The sequence below is a fragment of the Sceloporus undulatus genome, chromosome 2, assembly GCF_019175285.1.
Source record: "Sceloporus undulatus isolate JIND9_A2432 ecotype Alabama chromosome 2, SceUnd_v1.1, whole genome shotgun sequence".
Taxonomy (NCBI): Eukaryota; Metazoa; Chordata; class Lepidosauria; order Squamata; family Phrynosomatidae; genus Sceloporus; species Sceloporus undulatus.
This window is the reverse complement of record NC_056523.1, coordinates 183,057,874-183,076,258: the sequence shown is the minus strand read 5'-3', so window position 1 is coordinate 183,076,258 and position 18,385 is coordinate 183,057,874. Positions and strand designations below refer to the sequence as shown.

Genomic DNA, 18,385 nt, shown 5'->3' with positions numbered 1-18,385 from the left:
TAATAATAATAATAATAATAATAATAATAATAATAATAATAATAATAATAGGGTCACTTTGGAGGTATGTATGGCCCCAAAAGAATTCTGCCTACAACTTTTCAGAAACTGACACCTCTCAGCCTTGGGATTTTTGCTGGAATCTCAAGGCTGAGAGGTGTCAGTTTCTGAAAAGTCTTTATGTAGTGTCTGGTATAGAATGCAAGAAGATGCAAAGAAGATCACCTCAATTCCAAGATGCCCTTACTACTTGTTGGTTTAAAATCTTTTAAACTTTTAGTATAATATGGCAGGGGGTTGAATGAGGTAACATACAAGAGGAGAGAACCACAACTGCAGCAGGAGAAGAAGTTTATAAAGTGATTGGAACGAAAAGGTCATCTATATCATTTAATGGTTGCACTACACTAACACATTTTCTTCCCTGTACTATTCCATTTCTTACATTTGTGCTCATCATTTTTACTTTTTTCTTTACTCAAAAAGTTTCTTTGTTCAAAGAGATTTTCCCCCTTTCTGTGCTCTCTTTCTTTTTTTTTTCTTATTATTCTCCACTCTTTTCTTCTTCTGCTTCTTTTTGTTCTTATTACTTATTTGTTTTAAAGCAATTTTATTAATTAAAAAAATTACTGGAATGCAGACAATAATAGTATGAATTATTAAGTTAGGCCAGAATTTTTTTGGGGCCATACATTTTTGGAAATGCCCTTAAGTCTCAGGGAATTAGAATTGGGCTGGTATGTAACATCCCTATACAGTGGAGGGCTGCTGTTATGGTACTGCGTGGCAGAGCTGTCAAAGAGTCCAATGCGCAATGTGACCAAAGCACAATGGGATGCATTTTGTATCAATTCTGATGTACATTTGGCACAAATGTACATAAAGAGTGCATTGGACACTCTTGCTGGTGTCCTGTTACACATCTTCTCAATTCAGTAAAGGTGTGTTGTTTTTTAAGCACCTCTGCTACATAGATAAGTATATCTAATGCTACATAGTATAATTGGATATATAGGATTCCAGCAGTATTATTTCTATTTTATTTTATTTTATTGTAAAAGCTTATTCCATAACTTCTTTTGCTCAGTTAGTCTCAAAGGTGCTACAAGATCCCTTTGCATTTTGCTTGGTGACAGATGTTAGTATAAAATCAAAATTAAACTGATTATGAGATAAACTATCTTTAATGCAACCAAATATATGGCCATAAGGAATTGTGCTCTGAGCATTCACAACAATAACATCTTTTAGAGTTGGAATTAATTAAACTAGCATACTTTATGGACAGAAATAAACAATGATTCTTAATCTAGCCCTTTACATTTATAAACCAGGACATGTAAAATTTGTTTTTGGCAGAATTAATTAATTCCTTAATTCTGGAATAACGTTATTACTGAATGTGCATTTCATGTCTCCACAGTAACTGGGGCTGCACATAACTGCAGCTCAGTGTTCACTAGAGAGATACTTTTCGTACTAGAGAGATACTGACCTGCTGTGAGCAATATTCAGCATACTGACTGCTTATTTGTTTGTCACTGAATTATACATGAATTAGCATGGAATCTGATTTCATAAGGGCTTCCTTTGAGCTAGGATGTAGCCCTGAAATGTGCTTTGAATATCTAGGGGTAGCCCTGGAAAATATGAAAGGTAACAGCCAGACTACTCAAAAGCATGCACAGACTGCCTATCTCCCTTCTCCCTCCTCACCTTAATTATGCGCTTAGACATCTGGGATTTCATTTCCAAAGAAATGGATTTGCTTTTGAGATTTGCTCTATATAGAAATGCTCCTCCCCATTCACACAGGCAATTAATATCTTTGGATCTTAGCTGGGATCAAAGCATTTTCCAACGGCCTCATAAGGCTTAATAGGGCTGCCAGCTTTCATTGGTAGATTAATCAACCCTTTTAAATGATTCATTGTTGTGGGACTATTTCAATCACTGGCAAATTGTAATCAGATGAGCTGCAAATTAAGGACATACTTTAATTCTCCTGTGTGTATGTATGTATGTTGGTGTGTGTATCTGCTTGTGGTGGGGAGCATTTAAAGTAAAGCTGGTTCTGATGTGTTACTCTAAGAGGGAATGGAAGATAGAAGGAGGCAGAGGTGTAGAGTGGAAAAGGAAACTAACAGGGCAGCTTTATCCAATAAAGGGAACTGCTTTCACTGCTGACTTTCCAGCCCTCTCTCCTCTTGTGTTTATCCTGGTCAAAAATGTGGCTTACAGTGACATCTGTGAGCTTTATACCAATATAAATCACCAACTGGATTTGTGCAGCATGTTGACTTCCTTTAATCAGAAAACAAATGGAAATACTGTATGACTTTGAAGAGTCAAATAGCAAAGTGGCTCAAGGCACTTTGGTTATAATTTGGTGAAAGTTCCATGCCTGCAGAATGTATGGCCTCAGTCCATTCAGTCCATGGCCACTAGTACAGCATAAACAGGTTCAGCGTCCCTGGAGGATGTTTGCAATACAACAGGGTGGAAGGAGCCTTCCACATTCACAAGGCACTATGAAATAGACAAATACAGATCAGTTGTGTAATGTGGAAAGACTCTTCCACCTAATAGAGGGAGGCTTGGGTGAGTCCCAGCTGTAAATAGATTGTTGATCCGTGCCATCCAGAAACTGAGGGATTGGCATTTACCCTGGAGGTAAATGATGGATAACCAAGAGGAGCAATCCACCCCTGCCCTATTTGTGGCTGCATAAGGACATAAACACATTCAACCTAGATAATGAGGAAAAGATTTCCCATACTTTCGATCAAACATTGATCAGAATGGAGACTGCAGTTAAGCAATAAGAAGTCTAGAAAAAGGAAGAGTAGCCATGAAAGAACTAAAGTGTAATTAAAGTAAGATCTAAAGTGTAAAGATATTCAACTGAGTACTAAAGTCAAAATCGACCAAGCCATTATATTCCCCATCACCACGTACTGATGTGAGAGCTGGACAGTGAAGAAAGCTGACAGAAAGAAAATCAGTTCATTGAGATGTGGTGTTGGAGCACATCATAAGAGTGCTGATAGTATCATGGACAGCCAAAAAGAAACAAATGAGTCCTAGGACAGATGAAGTCTGGAATCTCCCAAGAAACCCAACTGTTGTACTTCAGTTACATCATGATAAGGCATGCCTTAATAGAAAAGACAATAATATTAGAGAAGGTAAAAGGCTGCAGAAAAAGAGGAAGACCACATGCCAGATGGATAGACTCAATCAGGGAGGTTATGGGCCTGAATTTACAGGACCTAAGCAGAGTAATGGAGGGAAGAGGGGTCATGGAGATGCTTCATCCACAGGGTTGCCATGAGTCAAGGCTGATTCAATGGCAGTTAACACACACAAAGTCATGACACATATGTATTATCGACTTCATATATAAGAAACAACACAGTGGTAGGCTTTGGAATGAAACTAGTGGGGAGGCTCAGGAGTCAACAGATGTAACTGACAAACTTTCTTTGAAGATGCTAGCCACAGCTGCTGGTGAAACATCAGGAATAAACCCTTCTAGAACATGGCCACATAGCCCGAAAAACCCACAAAAAACAATGGAGGCTGGCCATGAAACCCTTCGACTTCACAGACTTTTAAAGCTTTAGAATTGCTGTTACGTATAAATGGCACAGAATAGTAACAGCCTTGCAATATGCAGCATGAGCCAGCAGGCAATGGGAGCAAATTTGTGGTATCACAGAAAATCAGCAAATAGGTGTTTACCTTGTTATAGTGGTTTTTATTGGTAATGGGTGATTGAGGTGATTGGGAATTTTTGTTTCAGGTTATGTTCTACCTTCAGTGGTAACATAATTTGATTTACAGTGCTGTCCACCTTGACTTGGGTGAATATGTGAGAGGAACCTTTACTGACTCACTGCAGACTGAAAAATGTCTGGAGTTCCCCTATGCGGTGGTGGAAGAGACAGATCGGGATTTTAAAAAAGGGAGTTGGAATGATCTCCAGGAGGCATGATACTCTTATATCATCGGTGAACACCAGCTGGATTCTTTCTTCTTATAATTAATATTATTACTTGTTATTTTTGTGTGCCTTTAAGTCAGTTCCAACTTAGGGCAACCCTAAGGCGACCCTATAATGGGAGTTTCTTGGCAAATTTTGTTGACAGATGGGTTTGCCTTTGACTACCTGAGGCTGAGAGAGTGTGACTTGCCCAAGGTTACCCAGTGGGTTTCCATGGCTGAGCAGGGATTCAAACCCTGGTCTCCAAAGTCCAACACTCAGTCCACTACACCACACTAGCTCTCAGTATTATTGTTGTATTATTGTTGTTGTTGGGTGCAATTCTGCATCACCTACTTAGCTATGTAACCACCTTAGTTATGTAGATAAGTTGTGACTCCTGACACAACTCCCACAATCCACACTTACTGGGCAGCAGACATTGTGTTTAATGGAGGTCTGTTCCATTGTTGATTGGGAAGCTGCTAACTAATGTTTCCACCAACCCCTCCCCTAGCAATCTCTGTTGTGATGGTCAGAAACAGGGTCCTTTTGCAATTTCTCCTCACACTGAAGATCACTCAAGAGCAGGGATGGTGGAAACTGTCAGCTGCTCCCCAGTTGATAGGGGAACAAGACCCTGTCACTCATAATGGCTGCTGCTCAGTAAGTGGGGATGAGAGGACTTTCATGGTCTCTATATATTCCCTAAACTAGTGAATATATATGTATAGGCACCTTCAGATCGCCTGTCCACCTATGGCAACCCCAAGAATTTCAGAATGCTCAGAATTTTGCCAATTCCTTTCTCTGGAATATAGCCTACAGCATCTGGTATTCAGTGACTGTCTTCCATCCAAGTGCTAACCAGGGCTGTCCCTGCTTAGCTTCCAAGATCAGACAGGATTTGGTTCCTTTAGAGTATTTTAGCCAGTATTGAATGTATAGGAATCATGACTACAAACCAATTGGGAATGCATAACTCTAGGTTATATAGTTGTAATTGTCATAGTGATTCCAGCTATCATCAAAATCAGCATCAGCATCATTTCCCCTTGTTCTCAGCTCTGCTTATGTTCAATTTGTTTAATACAAAGATCCTGTAATATTGTCAGTGTTCCTCTAAGGAGTAAAAGCCCACTAGCAAAATACTAACATGGTCAGTATTTAAGGGATGAATCCTAGATGTCAGCTGGATGATATACCAATATATTAAAGTTACCAGTTTTAGCATTAAAGTGAAAAACCAACAGGATTCCTATTAACATAAGAACAGCCACGTTGGATAAGACCAAAGGACTCTCATACTCATTAGTGGAGATTCTACATCACTTCAGTGTGGCATAAATATCCACCAGTGGAGTTATGTCACACAGCACCTTCACTGAATACTAAAATAGTACAAAGCATGTAGATCAAGGGTCAATGTGCTGGGTTGATGGCTCAATGCACAATTTCAACGGGCAAAGCCAATGTGTAGAGGCAATGTGCCTTCACACACTACCTTGTGGACTTTAACGTGTTATCACATATGCAACAATCCCACTTGCACAAATCTATTTGCACTACTGTCAGTTAAATACATCTGTTGTGCACCTCATTATTTCTCCTTGCATTAACTTATGTCTGTGTATACAGGTTGAGTCGTGCTTATTCTGAATTCCAAAATCTAAAATATTCCAAAATTCTAAACTTTTTTTCATGGGTGGCTGAGATAGTGACACCTTTATTTTCTGATTGTTCAGTATACACAAATGTTGTTCCATGCACAAAATGAATTAAAAATATAAAATTACCTCCAGGTTATGCCAGTAAGTATATAAGAAATATGAATGAATTTTGTATTTAGACTTGGGTCTCATCGCCAAGATATCTGATTATGTATGTATGTGTTAACACAGGGATTCTGAAATTGGAAAATAAATAAATAAATATTCCAAAATCCAAAACGTTTCTGGTCCCAAGCATTTCAGACAAGGAAGAGTCAACCTGTATCACTAACAGGATGCCAGTCAGTGTGTGTCCATTCACATTGTGGTGATCATATGCCCATGGGAAGCCTACCAGCAACATGACCCTCCATCTTGTGCTTCCCAGTAACTGATATACAGAGGCATACTATACCAGCAAAACTATAGCAACTTCAGCAGAAGAAAAAGGCCACCAGCACAGTTGATTTTATGTGACTTCCCTTGCTGCTAATATATGATGCTAGAAATCATGCAAGCGTGCAACCCACTAGCTGAGTGCTCAGTCAGAACTCCGACCTCTAGTTCCTGAGAGAATAAACTGCACAAACCATCATATGTCCAGGGCTGGGTATCATTTCTCTCTGGTCTCACCAGTCTGCTGTTTTAATGTGGACTCTAACAGTACAAAAGGAACAGGCCATAAGAATGTATTCACACCCTTTGGCACAGATCTTAGGATGTGGTACGTCTCACAATTTGCTGCTGCCATTAGGGGTGGGTAACAATTTCATTTCCATTCATTTTGGATAAGAATTTATCAATATTCACAAATGTATTCATATTTGGGTTGGAAAGAATTTGAGGTCACAGTCATCTACTTAGTTATGTAACTACCCTAGTTACATAGCTAAGTAGCATTTCCTAGCCTGACCTGCAGCAGAGATCGCTCATGAGAGAGGGGTGGAAACATCAGTCATCTGCTTCCCAACTGACAAGACAACAGACCCCTGTCACTCACAGCAACTGCTTCCCACTAAGGGAGGAATGGGGGACTATCACAGTACCTACATATTTCCTGAATTAGAGAATATTTAGGGATCATGAATATGAACCAGTCATAAATATGAACCAGTCATAAATGCGTAAGTCTAGGTTATGCATTTGTAACTGCAGTTGTGAATTTTGGCCTGATATGTTCATCATCATCATCATCATCATCATCATCATCGAATGAATGTGGAATAAACCAAAAGCAACAAGTTCATCCACCCAGCCACTTGGCTTTGAATACTTAACTCATAAAAAGCTGACTTTGGCTGCATCCACACTGCAGAAATAATCCAATTTCACACCACTTTAATTGTCATGGCACAATACTAGGGAATTCTGTGATGTATAGTTTATTATGGCATTGGAGCTCTCTGACAGAGAAGGCTCATATCTCTCCAAACTACAAATCCCAGAATTCCACAGCTTTGAACCATGGCAGTTGAAATGGTATCAAATTGGATTATTTCTGCAGCACAGAAGCCCTGTGTGTTCAACCATGTTAGCACTGATTTAGGATTGCCTGCCTGTCTTCTTTTTTTAAAGGCTGTTCATTTTAGACAGCTACCTGTTAGGCAGGCATAACATGGCCCTTTCTGTGCTGGGAATAGCTATACAGATAGAATTTGGTCGGCATAGATGTGGGGATGAAAATGGAACCTATTTGCCCCAGGATAGCAAGAACTCAAGCTTTTGAAAACAACAAGAAGAAAAACAAAAACAATGAAATGTGTGAGAAAGTGAAACACAGATTTCCCCTTCCATAGCTACAATTATTGGTAGATTCTTGAATACACCCTATTCAATACAATGGAACAGGTTTTTTCAGACTGGGAAAGACCTCCATTCAAAACCATAGAAAATTCCCTTTGCTCACTGTAGATACTTGGTTCTCTATCTTTGCTGTTTGAGAGGTTTAAGATTTCAAATCCAGCTAAAATGGCCACTCTGGGAGCTGACATCCAAAACATTTGAACAACCAGTTTGAGAACCGCTGTGATCTAATTGGATCAGTGGCCTGACTTGGCATCAATCAGTTTCCTTTGCTCTAGAATGCAGAAATTATGCAATCTTGTTTTGGAATTTAATGGTTTTAGTAATTCTTTGGAATGTTAGCTTTGTTCTCTTCTAATAGCAATAGGAATCTATCTTAGTGGCCACCTGGGATAGAGAATATGACAGTTCTGTATTTAGTCAACTATTGTTGTTGTTATTACTATTTCTTACCCACCTCATCCTGTAGATCGAGGAGGGGAACAACAATAAATAATACATAATATCAGCGAGGGTATAAAAACACTATATATTAAAATCTATTTATAAATACTTTTAAAACAATAATTTAAAAGTAAGATGATAGAAGTAATGACGAGACTGGTCTTTACTGCTGAGACCAACTCAGCCATTCTCAAGCCAATGAATCTCTACTAATAGTTCATTGCGCAGTCTGGGGACAGGTGTGGTGACTGAAGAAAATATCCTCTGTGGATGCACATACACTGTAGAAATAATCCAAGGCTTACAAATATTTTTTAAAAGTATAAAATCCAAATAGCAAACTTTGATTTTCTCTTTTATATAAGGGACACCATTTTGCTATGCCATTGTATTTAATAAGACTTGAGCATCCATGGATTTTGTTATGTACTAGGGGTCCCGGAACCAAACCCCAGTGGATACCAAAGACTTGCTGTAGAACATGGGATAGGACACAGGGCCATTGTAAGACATATTTGCTGCTGTAGCAAAGAACAAGATGGCACCCTCACAGTTCTATGGATCTCACCTCAATACTGGCAAGGAAGCAGTGCCTTCCAAAATACCTGAGGAGAGCAAGCTGTTTTAGGGATGCATCCAAGGCTATGCGGTACACACATATCTTTGTCTTCCAAGAAACAGGAATGATCAGGGCTCTCGGGCAAAATATCTGGGTAAGGGGGCTCTTCAATCTAAATGGATTCAGTCTAAGATAGCTTCCTTTGTCACCTTCTGGACCACCATGGTATTAGAGTTATGCTACAGATTCAGATTGTGAGGGGAGGAATCTGAATCTGTGACCTCACTCCACCTAATACCAGAGTGGTCCTGAAGGTGACAGAGGAAGCTATCTTAGATTGAAGCAATGTATTGGTTCTTTGGACTCAGTGATGTCTATAGTAATTGGCAATTCCTTTCCACAACTTTAGACAAAGGGTGTGCCTAGCCTTCCCTGGAACTTGGGAATCTGGCATTTCAGTGAGATTTGATGTGTCTCCAGTAAACTTTATCTAGAGGTAGCCTTCATACCAGAAAGAAAAGTTGTCATGTCCCTGGAACTGAGATTGCTCAGACTTTTTCTTGCCAGATTTTTCTTGAAAGTGTTTCTCTTTTATGTGCTATGCTGTGTGCATGGATATTTCTTGTCCTTCTACCCACTAAGGGGAGCAAATAAACAATGTGCAGAATAGAGTAACCCTGCTGTCTTGACCCTGATCAGGTACTGTTTGCTCAAGAATTAATTTATGTCCTCTAACTGTCCTGATTTGGCTGGGACAGTCATGACTAATCTTCTGTCATCCCATTTCTTCAGCTGCCTTTAAAATAACCCACTTTCTCTCTCTTCTCCTTTTCCCACTTTTTCTTTGGTTTACCTCCATTGATGTGAACAGAGTTTGAAGTACAAAAGTAGCTTGCACCCCATTAACTCAGCAAGGAAGAAAGGAGAGGGGAGAAGAGAGCAACAAGGAGAGGAGAGCAGGGAATGAACTCTTGCCCTTTCCTGTAGGCATGGGCAAAAGCAAACTGCTGCAGCCTGCCCTGCCTTATGTCTTCGACTTCTCCAATAACCTTTACTATTTTAATGACATTCAGATGTTGCTTGGCTACATGCACCCCAGTTTTGATCTGTGAAATGCTGGATGGTATCTTCGACATGATCCTCAATGTTGATGAGGCTTGGTGGCTTGCACTGTAACCACAACCTTGCCAAATTCAAGACCAGTACATACCTCTGAAAAAGGCTGGACTGGACGGGCATGTTTCCCTCCGGCAGCCAAACCACAGAAAAACCAGGTTCTTTTTACGGCGCACGGCACACTTCATGAGTGCACCATTGGCATGCCGGTGAAGTACATGACACACAGCGACATGTATACACTGTGCATCCCTTACATCAAGATGGCGGTGCCCATATGGACAGGACGCCACCATGATGCCGCCGCCGTGTCATGCTAGGGTTAGGAACTGTGCGGTTGGTGCATGGTCCCTAACCCTAGTATCACTGGCAGCATGCCACTTCAGGACCGTTTGTCCCGGGCCTAAGATACTTTTTAAAATTCTTTAATTTCAACAAGGGAGTGACACACATTCAAGACCAATATTTAACAGGTTACAATCCAGCATTTCTCAAACTGCAACCCGAACTCTGGTTGTATGGATGCCTAAAATCCCCACCACCACCTAATCAAGGAACAATGAAGAACAAGCAACCCATATCCCCAAAGAGCTAAAAGGTTAAATTCTTCATAAGCCACTAGTCACCCCAGCTTATAGCATTCTTGCCAGAGAGAACAACTAGTCAAAGCCGTGGCAGGTTGTGCACCGTAAAAATAATGAAGTTTGACATCACTTTAACTACCATGGCTACACCCTGCAGAATCCTGGGATTTGTAGTTTTGTGAGGCACCAACACACTTTGGCCAAAAAGGCTAAAGATCTTATAAAACCATAAATCCCAGGATTCCATAGGATTGAGCTACCACACTTAATGTGGTGTCAAACAGCATTATTTCTTCCATGTAGATGCATCCTAAGAAGCAAGTTCTCAAACAAGGTGATCATATCTCCTATTTTACAGAGGATGGTCTTTTATTCGTCTTTTATTTCCAGACTAAATCAAATAAGTGGTTTAATTAGGGATCATTGAGATTTCTGTTGGTTTCTCTTTTGACAAAAATTCTCCCAAATTCACATATAAGTTCTTCTCAAACTGGCTGGGGGAAAATGATTATTTATTTTTTAAAATGTGGCAAAACATCTTTTGGACATATGCTGTCTAATAATAGACATTAAATGTGTTTGAACAGGTAGCTAGACAGACAGAGATGGATAGATAGGTAGCAGGTGATTTGATAATGTATGCTAGCAATTAACAATGTTTGATAGATTGTTATAATTTTATTGTTCTTTTTTTGGGAGATTGGGTGGTAGGGATTTATTTATTTGTCATTGCTGAATTCTTCTACCCATATGGGATGGAAAAGCTGAGTTTTATTTTTAAAAGTTAAATATGGAAATAATCTAAATGGTGAAAATAATTCATTTGAGCATATAATGGCTAAAAATATTCTCAACAGACAGAAAGACAGACGGATAGATGTATCTAAATAGGTAAGTAGATAGATAGATAGATAGATAGATAGATAGATAGATAGATAGATAGAACATGCAAAATATTTATAGGTGCTTTGATAATGAATGTACGTTAATGTATTTGATATATTGTAATAATTATATTGTTTCTTTTGGGTATTAAGGATTTATTTACCTGTGATTGCTAAATTCCTCTTCAGAAATAGGTTAAAATAAAAAGTCCTGCCGAGGCTAGGATGACTTGAAAGTCCATCATCCCTAGGGTCACCGTGACTTGAAGCTGACTTGTTGCCAGTTAACAACAGAGAAATCTAAATGGTGACATTCACTCATTTGGGCATATAATGTCCAGTAACAGGCACTATATGTGTCTGGATAGATAGACAGACAAATAGACAGGGACAAATATCTAGATTAGATAGACAGATTATTTATAGGTGATTTGATAATGTATGTACATGACTGTATTTGAGATATTGTTACAATTATATTGTCCTTTTTTTGGGTTGTAGGGATTTCTTATTATTGCTGAATTCTTCCCAAACAGGGTAGAAAAACTGAATTTATATTTTAAGAAAGTAAATATAATAATGTAAATGTTGAAAACCGTTCATTTAAACATATAATGGCTAAAAATAGACTATATAGATAGATTAATAGATTATTTATGCACATAGTTGTATGTGATATATTGTTATAAATTTATTAATTTGGGGGAGACTGGAGTGGTAGGATTAATTTGCTTGTTATCACTGAATTTGAATATATAAAAGTAAAAGAAAAATTCAGGCAGAAGGCTCTGAGTGCTGAACTCTTAAACCTGGCTTTGACTCACAACATGTTCAAACCAGACTCCTGATTTTAATAGCTACCTAGACACAGGTGCAACATCTTTGGTACTGAGAATACCTGTTGCTGTTTAAATTTAATCAGTGCTTATGGGGGGAAAGATTGTTAGATCCATTTTGTTAAAAAAAATAGAATTACGATTTGCTAATTTGTCCATAAATTTAGAAATTAAAAAATGTGAATAAGGGGAAGAATCATAACTGACCAGTTTTCCCATCCCTTGTTTTGTTTAGGTCTGCATTTTCCCTTCCCTTTGGAGAAGGGGATAAATCTTCCAACATATGGAAACAAGTAAAACTGGAGATGCAGAGAAGGAAAGCCAGGGAAGGGGAGGGGATCAGAAAAGGCTTTGAACCTCCTGTTCCCAAGGGACAGAATAACCATAGGAGTCAGAGGTCAAGGCCAGGTATGAAAGGCTCTCCTTTTTCTGGGCACTGCTCTCTCTGCCTGGAGCAGTCCTGGAGAATGATCACCTTTTGCCTCAGCTTAATTACTCTATAATATCAAATCGCATCACATTGCTCAGGCAGTGGATGGGACAAATACCAGGCAGGATGATTGTTCCAGTGTGTGTATATGTGACCCCCAGAGCCTTTGAGTGCCAGTCTTTAGTGAGCGCTCCTACCATCGGAAATCGGATTTGACATTTTCCAGGTCGGCCCCTTGTTTGTAGAATTTCATCAGGAGGGAGATCCAACAGGTCTGTTCCACTAACTGTTTAATAAGACGGTGTAATTTTGGATAGGGGTGCATTCTGGCTTTCACGTCTTCAGAAAATCAGGGATTGAATCTGAATTATTTCCCCTTTTCTGAAGCTTTGTAGCTTTGCTACAATGCGAAGCAATTCCTTCACTTCTTTGTGCTCTTCTGCATAATTTTGAAACTTTGTAAAGTTTGCGTTCTTGTATCGATCTCTTACGGTATGTATTTTATCATCCCCTTTGGCTAGATAGAACAACAAAATGCCCCATTCACCGCTCTATGACAAACCCAGGCAATCTCTTCCTTTTTAATTGACTGGCTGAGATTTGTTTTCATTTCTTTTTTAGAACCACATTTTACTACTTGTAGATATGTTGTCAGGGCCAACTGTGGGAAGAAAGGGGTCAAAAAGTGGGATATGATTTTAACATGGAAATTAAGTGAGAGGTGTTCTTTAGGGAAAAAAAGAAAAGAAAAAAGAATGCCCAACTGGTGTAGGACATGATTCTGCAGGAACCATGCGCCCACCCCATTCAGAAAGAAATAACCCATCCAGCAAGATGGGGACAGTAATTGAAAAATCTAGAGCATAGTCAATACAGGTTTAATCCCTTCCAATTTATTAAATGAGATCACAGTATTTAAGCCTATAATGATTCGTATACACATGCATTTTATATTAATTATTTGTAGGAGTGAGCAGTAGGATTTTTGGCTTTCTTCCTCTTTTAAAAAAGATAAGATGCTGTCTTATATACTCAGTCAGAAAATCAATCCAAGTTTCTAGTCCTCATTGTTACAGAAATATACCTGTGGGCATCCAAAGGCTGGGATTTGTTTTGCTATGGTAAGTATGATATGTTATGCTATGATAATTCTTTGCATCTCCTCATGATGAAAACAGAAAGACTTGCACAAAATAAAAGATAGAAAACAAATTGTGCAAAATAAGGGAAATCTTTCAAATATACATAAGGTAGCCTGGCTACAGAACTGAGCTTTTCTAGTTGCAGAATTTGAATAATTTTTGTTCAGTTGTTGAGGCAGTGTGATTCATATGAGCATGTAATATCTCTCTTCAAGTGCACTAATGACTATAATGGTACACATGCCCAGATTCTCCTCAGGTTTCTATACCTTGCATAGAAAAGAAAAATATTTTCAGGTGTGGCTTCTTCCATTGGTGCATTGTGTTGGGAAGGGAGGGAAGAAATGATCACATCTGATTTTTTTAAAGACACAGCAACCCTGTCAGTGCCTTAGCCTGGCGACTAAAAGTGGAACATGTACAGCCAACCAGTCCTTGTATTTCTGCTTTGCCCCATGGTGACATGGCAAATCTGCTGTTTTTGCAGTGATGATCCAAAGCATTGTTTGACATATATGAATTATCATCTGATTAGGCTGAACATGGCACTATCTTTCCCATTCAAAAACTGGAGCCAACTTTCTCTGATACAAATTGGGATAATCCTCACACATCAAATCTGTATTCGACTTGATTGCACACCTTATTCCTGGAGGTGTTCATATATATGTCATCGTCGTCGTCATCATCATCACAAACCTGAACCCAAGCCCCATTCAAGAGTGGCATTCTCCTTGGACAGCTCTGATTTTCAAGCTCTGTCCTACGGAATTCATTGCCATCCAAAAAGAAAATTATAAAGAAAAGCAGAAACTACACATCCCCATATCCCCCCCCCATGAACTAGAATAACACTTTTTAAAAGTCATTCTGTACCATTCAAAATTTCGTCCTAAGGAACAAGTATGGAGGAATGCCATACTTATTCTGACTTCTAGCAATATGTCTTCAGCTGGCCTTGTGTTGAGTATAGTGTTTCCTGCACCCCTCCCTTACACCATATATACTCATTAGTGCTGTGCAATTTAATTAGGATTACCGACTGTATATGGAACCAGGTATATGGAATTATACAAGTTATATGGAACATATATCAAGTTGGTGGGAACAATATATTGTTCCATGATACATAAGTTACCGTATATTCTCAACTATAAGCTAACCTCATGTATAAGTTGAGGGCATGTTCGGGGGCCAAAATTATGCAACTCTTGGATAAGCTGAGGGCAAAACTTAGGATCATGCAACAAAGGATCTCAAGGATGGAGCAAAGGAAAAAAATATCAAAGAATTTACAAAATCCCAGCAGGCATAACTGTTTGTGCTAACACTAACGGCTGGATGGATGAGAGAACAGAGAACGTGTGGATGCGTCCAGGACAGATTACACTTGTCCTTTTCACCAGGGGAATGGCTCCTTTTTATATAAGTATAGTACCTCCATTGACCTGTGGATAAGTCGACTCAAGTTTTGGGGGTTAATTTTTTAACCTAAATTTCTAGACTTATACATGAGTATCTACAGTAGCTACCTCTGTATAATGATAGGTACATTGTTTTATTATGAGTACAGGAGGTATTATTGATCCATGGCACAGATTAATCCAACCATCCAGTGCACATGAACTGGGTACCTAGCACATTGTGGTTATCTTGGTATAACCAGAAGGTTGGTTTTAAAAAGCTGTTGCTTTTTCAGCCTCACTTCCACATGTGTACAATAAAAATAATGGTATTTTGTCTCATAGTAAGACTGAATGGGTGAAAGATTATGCATATTTCTGTAGCAAGATGCCTTTGCAATGAGGGCATGAAGTACCCTTGAGCCTCAGTCTTGCTTTTTGTGTTATGTCAGGAAAAGTGTTGTTCAATATAGACTGGAATTTCTAATGTAGGAGGTAAAATCACATGTAACATTCAATGCACGTAGCTTTTTACATTTCCTTCGTAAGCAGACTAACCCAATGTTTAATCTGTGAGAATTTTTTTTAGCCTGTTTATGGGCATTCTGTAATAAGTATATGGCATTTTGATGCAGATGCCTTATATGTCCATTGAAGTCTGTTAAAGAAGATACACATAAACTGTTCATAAAAATGGATAGCTGATTCCCAGATGGGTTAGCAAAAAAGAAAAGAAAAGGGGAAACATTAGGTGTCTGTCATAGAAAGATACAGTCCTGCACCCAGTATATCTGGAATAAAGCCTGTCTCTTTATATAAAATCTATGGCAGGATTTGGTGCTAAACTTCAAGAACAGCTCAGCTGTCAGGGACTGAAACACAACAAAATATTGGTGTATTAGAAAGTTTTAAAACCAGTGGCCAATGAAAGTTTAATGCTTTCTTGCCATAGTATCACCATATTGTGATGACCATTGGGAGAAGAAAGCATTAAATTCTCATCAGCAGCCAGTTTTAATAAGTTCTATCAGACTAATATTTTGTTGTGTTTCAGTCCTGCTGAATATAAGTGGACTTATTTATTTATTTATTTATTTTTGCTTAGAATGTGCATCTTCTTCCAGAGTGTCAAGGATGGGCAATTTTACACTGAAAACAAATTCTTATTAGTTCTTATGAAAGTACAAGGGGGAAAAGAGATCGCATTTGCCTGTAGTGTCATCAAACTCTTCATTCTGATTGCAGTCTTCTCCTACTAAGCAGCTTTTGATCAGCAATGACAGGAGGATAAAAGAAGTGTGTATGCAGAATGCCAGCAGCATCAAGACCTCTGAGCACATGAATTTCATCTCTCTCTTCAGAATTAAAAAACAGTTGTCTCTGTGAAGCCTAATGCTATCAGGATCTCAATACTGCCTGGAGGTCATGCTTTCTAACCTGGAAGCCCATATTCCTTATTCTTGATATGTGGAAGTTGGTTGCATGACTTCCTAAGAAAAACAGAATGACACACTACACTTGCCCAAAGTCCATCCTTTTAAAAGGAAAATGGTAGTTGGATGTTTCATCCTGCCAGTGAAAACATGATTTATAGGTAATTCCTACCCACTCCATAGAAATGAAGCCTCCAATTTAAATCTAGCGAAGAGTGTGAATCTCCCAGAGAGGTAGGAAAAAGGTCAATAACACTTACCTTCCGGCTGAGTATCTCAGTGGGATGCCGACATGGACCAGGCCCCTTCCATCCTCCAGACTGAGAAGGCATAGCTGAGCCTCTCATGGGCCAGATAGTTGCAGCTGGAAATCTTGTGGTCAAGCTCATCACTCTGCAGGACTTGGTAGAGGAAGTCGATGTAGCGAGCAGCCAATTTGAGGGTCTGGATCTTGCTGAGCTTGTCCGAAGGCAGAGTGGGGATGATCTTGCGCAGCTCAGCAAAGGCGTCGTTCAGTGACTGGGTGCGCTGGCGCTCCCGCACATTGGCTATCACTCGCTGCGTGTGCATGTCCTCAAAGGTCTGTGGCACAGGACTTCGCTTGCTGCGTTTGCCCTGTGGTGAAGGGGTGCTACACTCCGGTGGGGCTGAGGTGGCCAGGGATGAGGGCTTGCCCAGCTGGCTTCTTTTGCGCAGGCCTTTCTTGGGCACCTTCTCACTTTCCTCCTCACTAGTCCCCAAGCTGCCTTCTGGGGAGTCTGGGCACAGGCTCTCTTCTTTCATCGTCTTCAAATCGGCCTCCCTTCCCTCTTCGGCACAGGCACCGGGGACTTGGACCTAACAGGCCACAGTGCATCCAAACCCAATGGCAATCTCTTGTGGTTTGGAGCAAAGGGCAACCTCAGAGGCAGGGATCCCACCAGCCAGCCTTTCTTGATGTTTTTCAGAGAAGCTTCTCTGAGTTGCTTCCACCTTCAAGGATCTGCTTATTCGTGCTCCTTTTTCTCTCCACACCCCCCACACCCATCCCACCACCTCCTTGAGGGCTATAAGAGAGGAGGGACCTTGTTAAAAAGTTTGTTAATGCCCTTTACGGATAGGGTGAGGCATTCTAAGGGGAGGGGCGGCGCTCAGGCCAAGACAACCGTTCACAATAATGCAAACATCAAGGGAGCTTATGGGTTCCAGATTGCCTTCCTTTCCTCTTCCCCTCACCCCACTCCACCCTCTGCATCCCTCCCCCCCCCCCCCCCCCCTTCATCAAAGCCATGAGGCACAGATGCTCTTGCCAGTTGCCTGAATGCCAGAGGATGTTTTCCTCAGCAGTCCTAATTGACAGGGGTCTGCTGGGTTGACCCCTGCCCCAAACCCAGTAAGGGAAAGAGCAGGACTCTGGTTGAAGTTGTTGCTACTACCTTTGGTGGTGCCTCCGTTGTTAATCAAAAAGATAAACGGTGGTGCGGTGGCTGCTGGGTAGACCCTTTGGTCCCTTGTCCCAAAACCGGAGTTTATAAGATGTCGCCTGTAGCCCAGGAAGAAGGACACAGTTGCCATTTGGGGCCTAGAGAACCACTAGGAGGGGATGTGCTGTCTTTTCAGGGCCTGTTTCTATTTGTTTGGTAGTATGCAAGCCTTTGTTTTTGCTTTGGCAAAAAGGATTGGAAAGATCATTCATGCACAAGAGCTGGGATGGGCAATCACGGTCCTCTTAATCAGTGTTTCTTTACATTTTTGTGTCACAGACCCCTTTGAGAATCTAATGAATGCATTGGACCCCCTCCCCCAGAGAAATACACATATACACATCATTTTCCATACCATTTATTTCCTTGCATCAGAAAATAGATTTCTTTCACGTAGGCTAGTCTTGAGAGCCAGAGTGGGAGAATGGTTTGATTATTGGAACACCAGGAGACTAGCTCTCGAACCCCTACTTGGCCATGAAACCCACTGGGTGACCTTGGCCAAGTCACACTCTCTCATCTCCAGAGGAAGGCAAAGGCAAACCCCCTCTGAACAACTCTTGCCAAGAAACCCCTGTAATAGGTTTGCCTTAG

The 18,385-nt window shown here is 40.1% G+C and overlaps 1 protein-coding gene across 1 annotated transcript in view; it reads right to left on the bottom strand.

Moving 5' to 3' along the window:
• LOC121920806 (twist-related protein 2-like) overlaps nucleotides 1–17,314 on the bottom strand; it is a 36,997-nt gene extending 19,683 nt beyond the window's left edge. The window contains exon 1 of the mRNA XM_042448021.1: nucleotides 16,589–17,314. Coding sequence (XP_042303955.1) covers nucleotides 16,605–17,111 — 507 coding nt within the window. The 5' untranslated portion in view covers nucleotides 17,112–17,314 and the 3' untranslated portion in view covers nucleotides 16,589–16,604. The remainder of the gene's footprint in view (nucleotides 1–16,588) is intronic.
• Nucleotides 17,315–18,385: the final 1,071 nt, after the last annotated feature.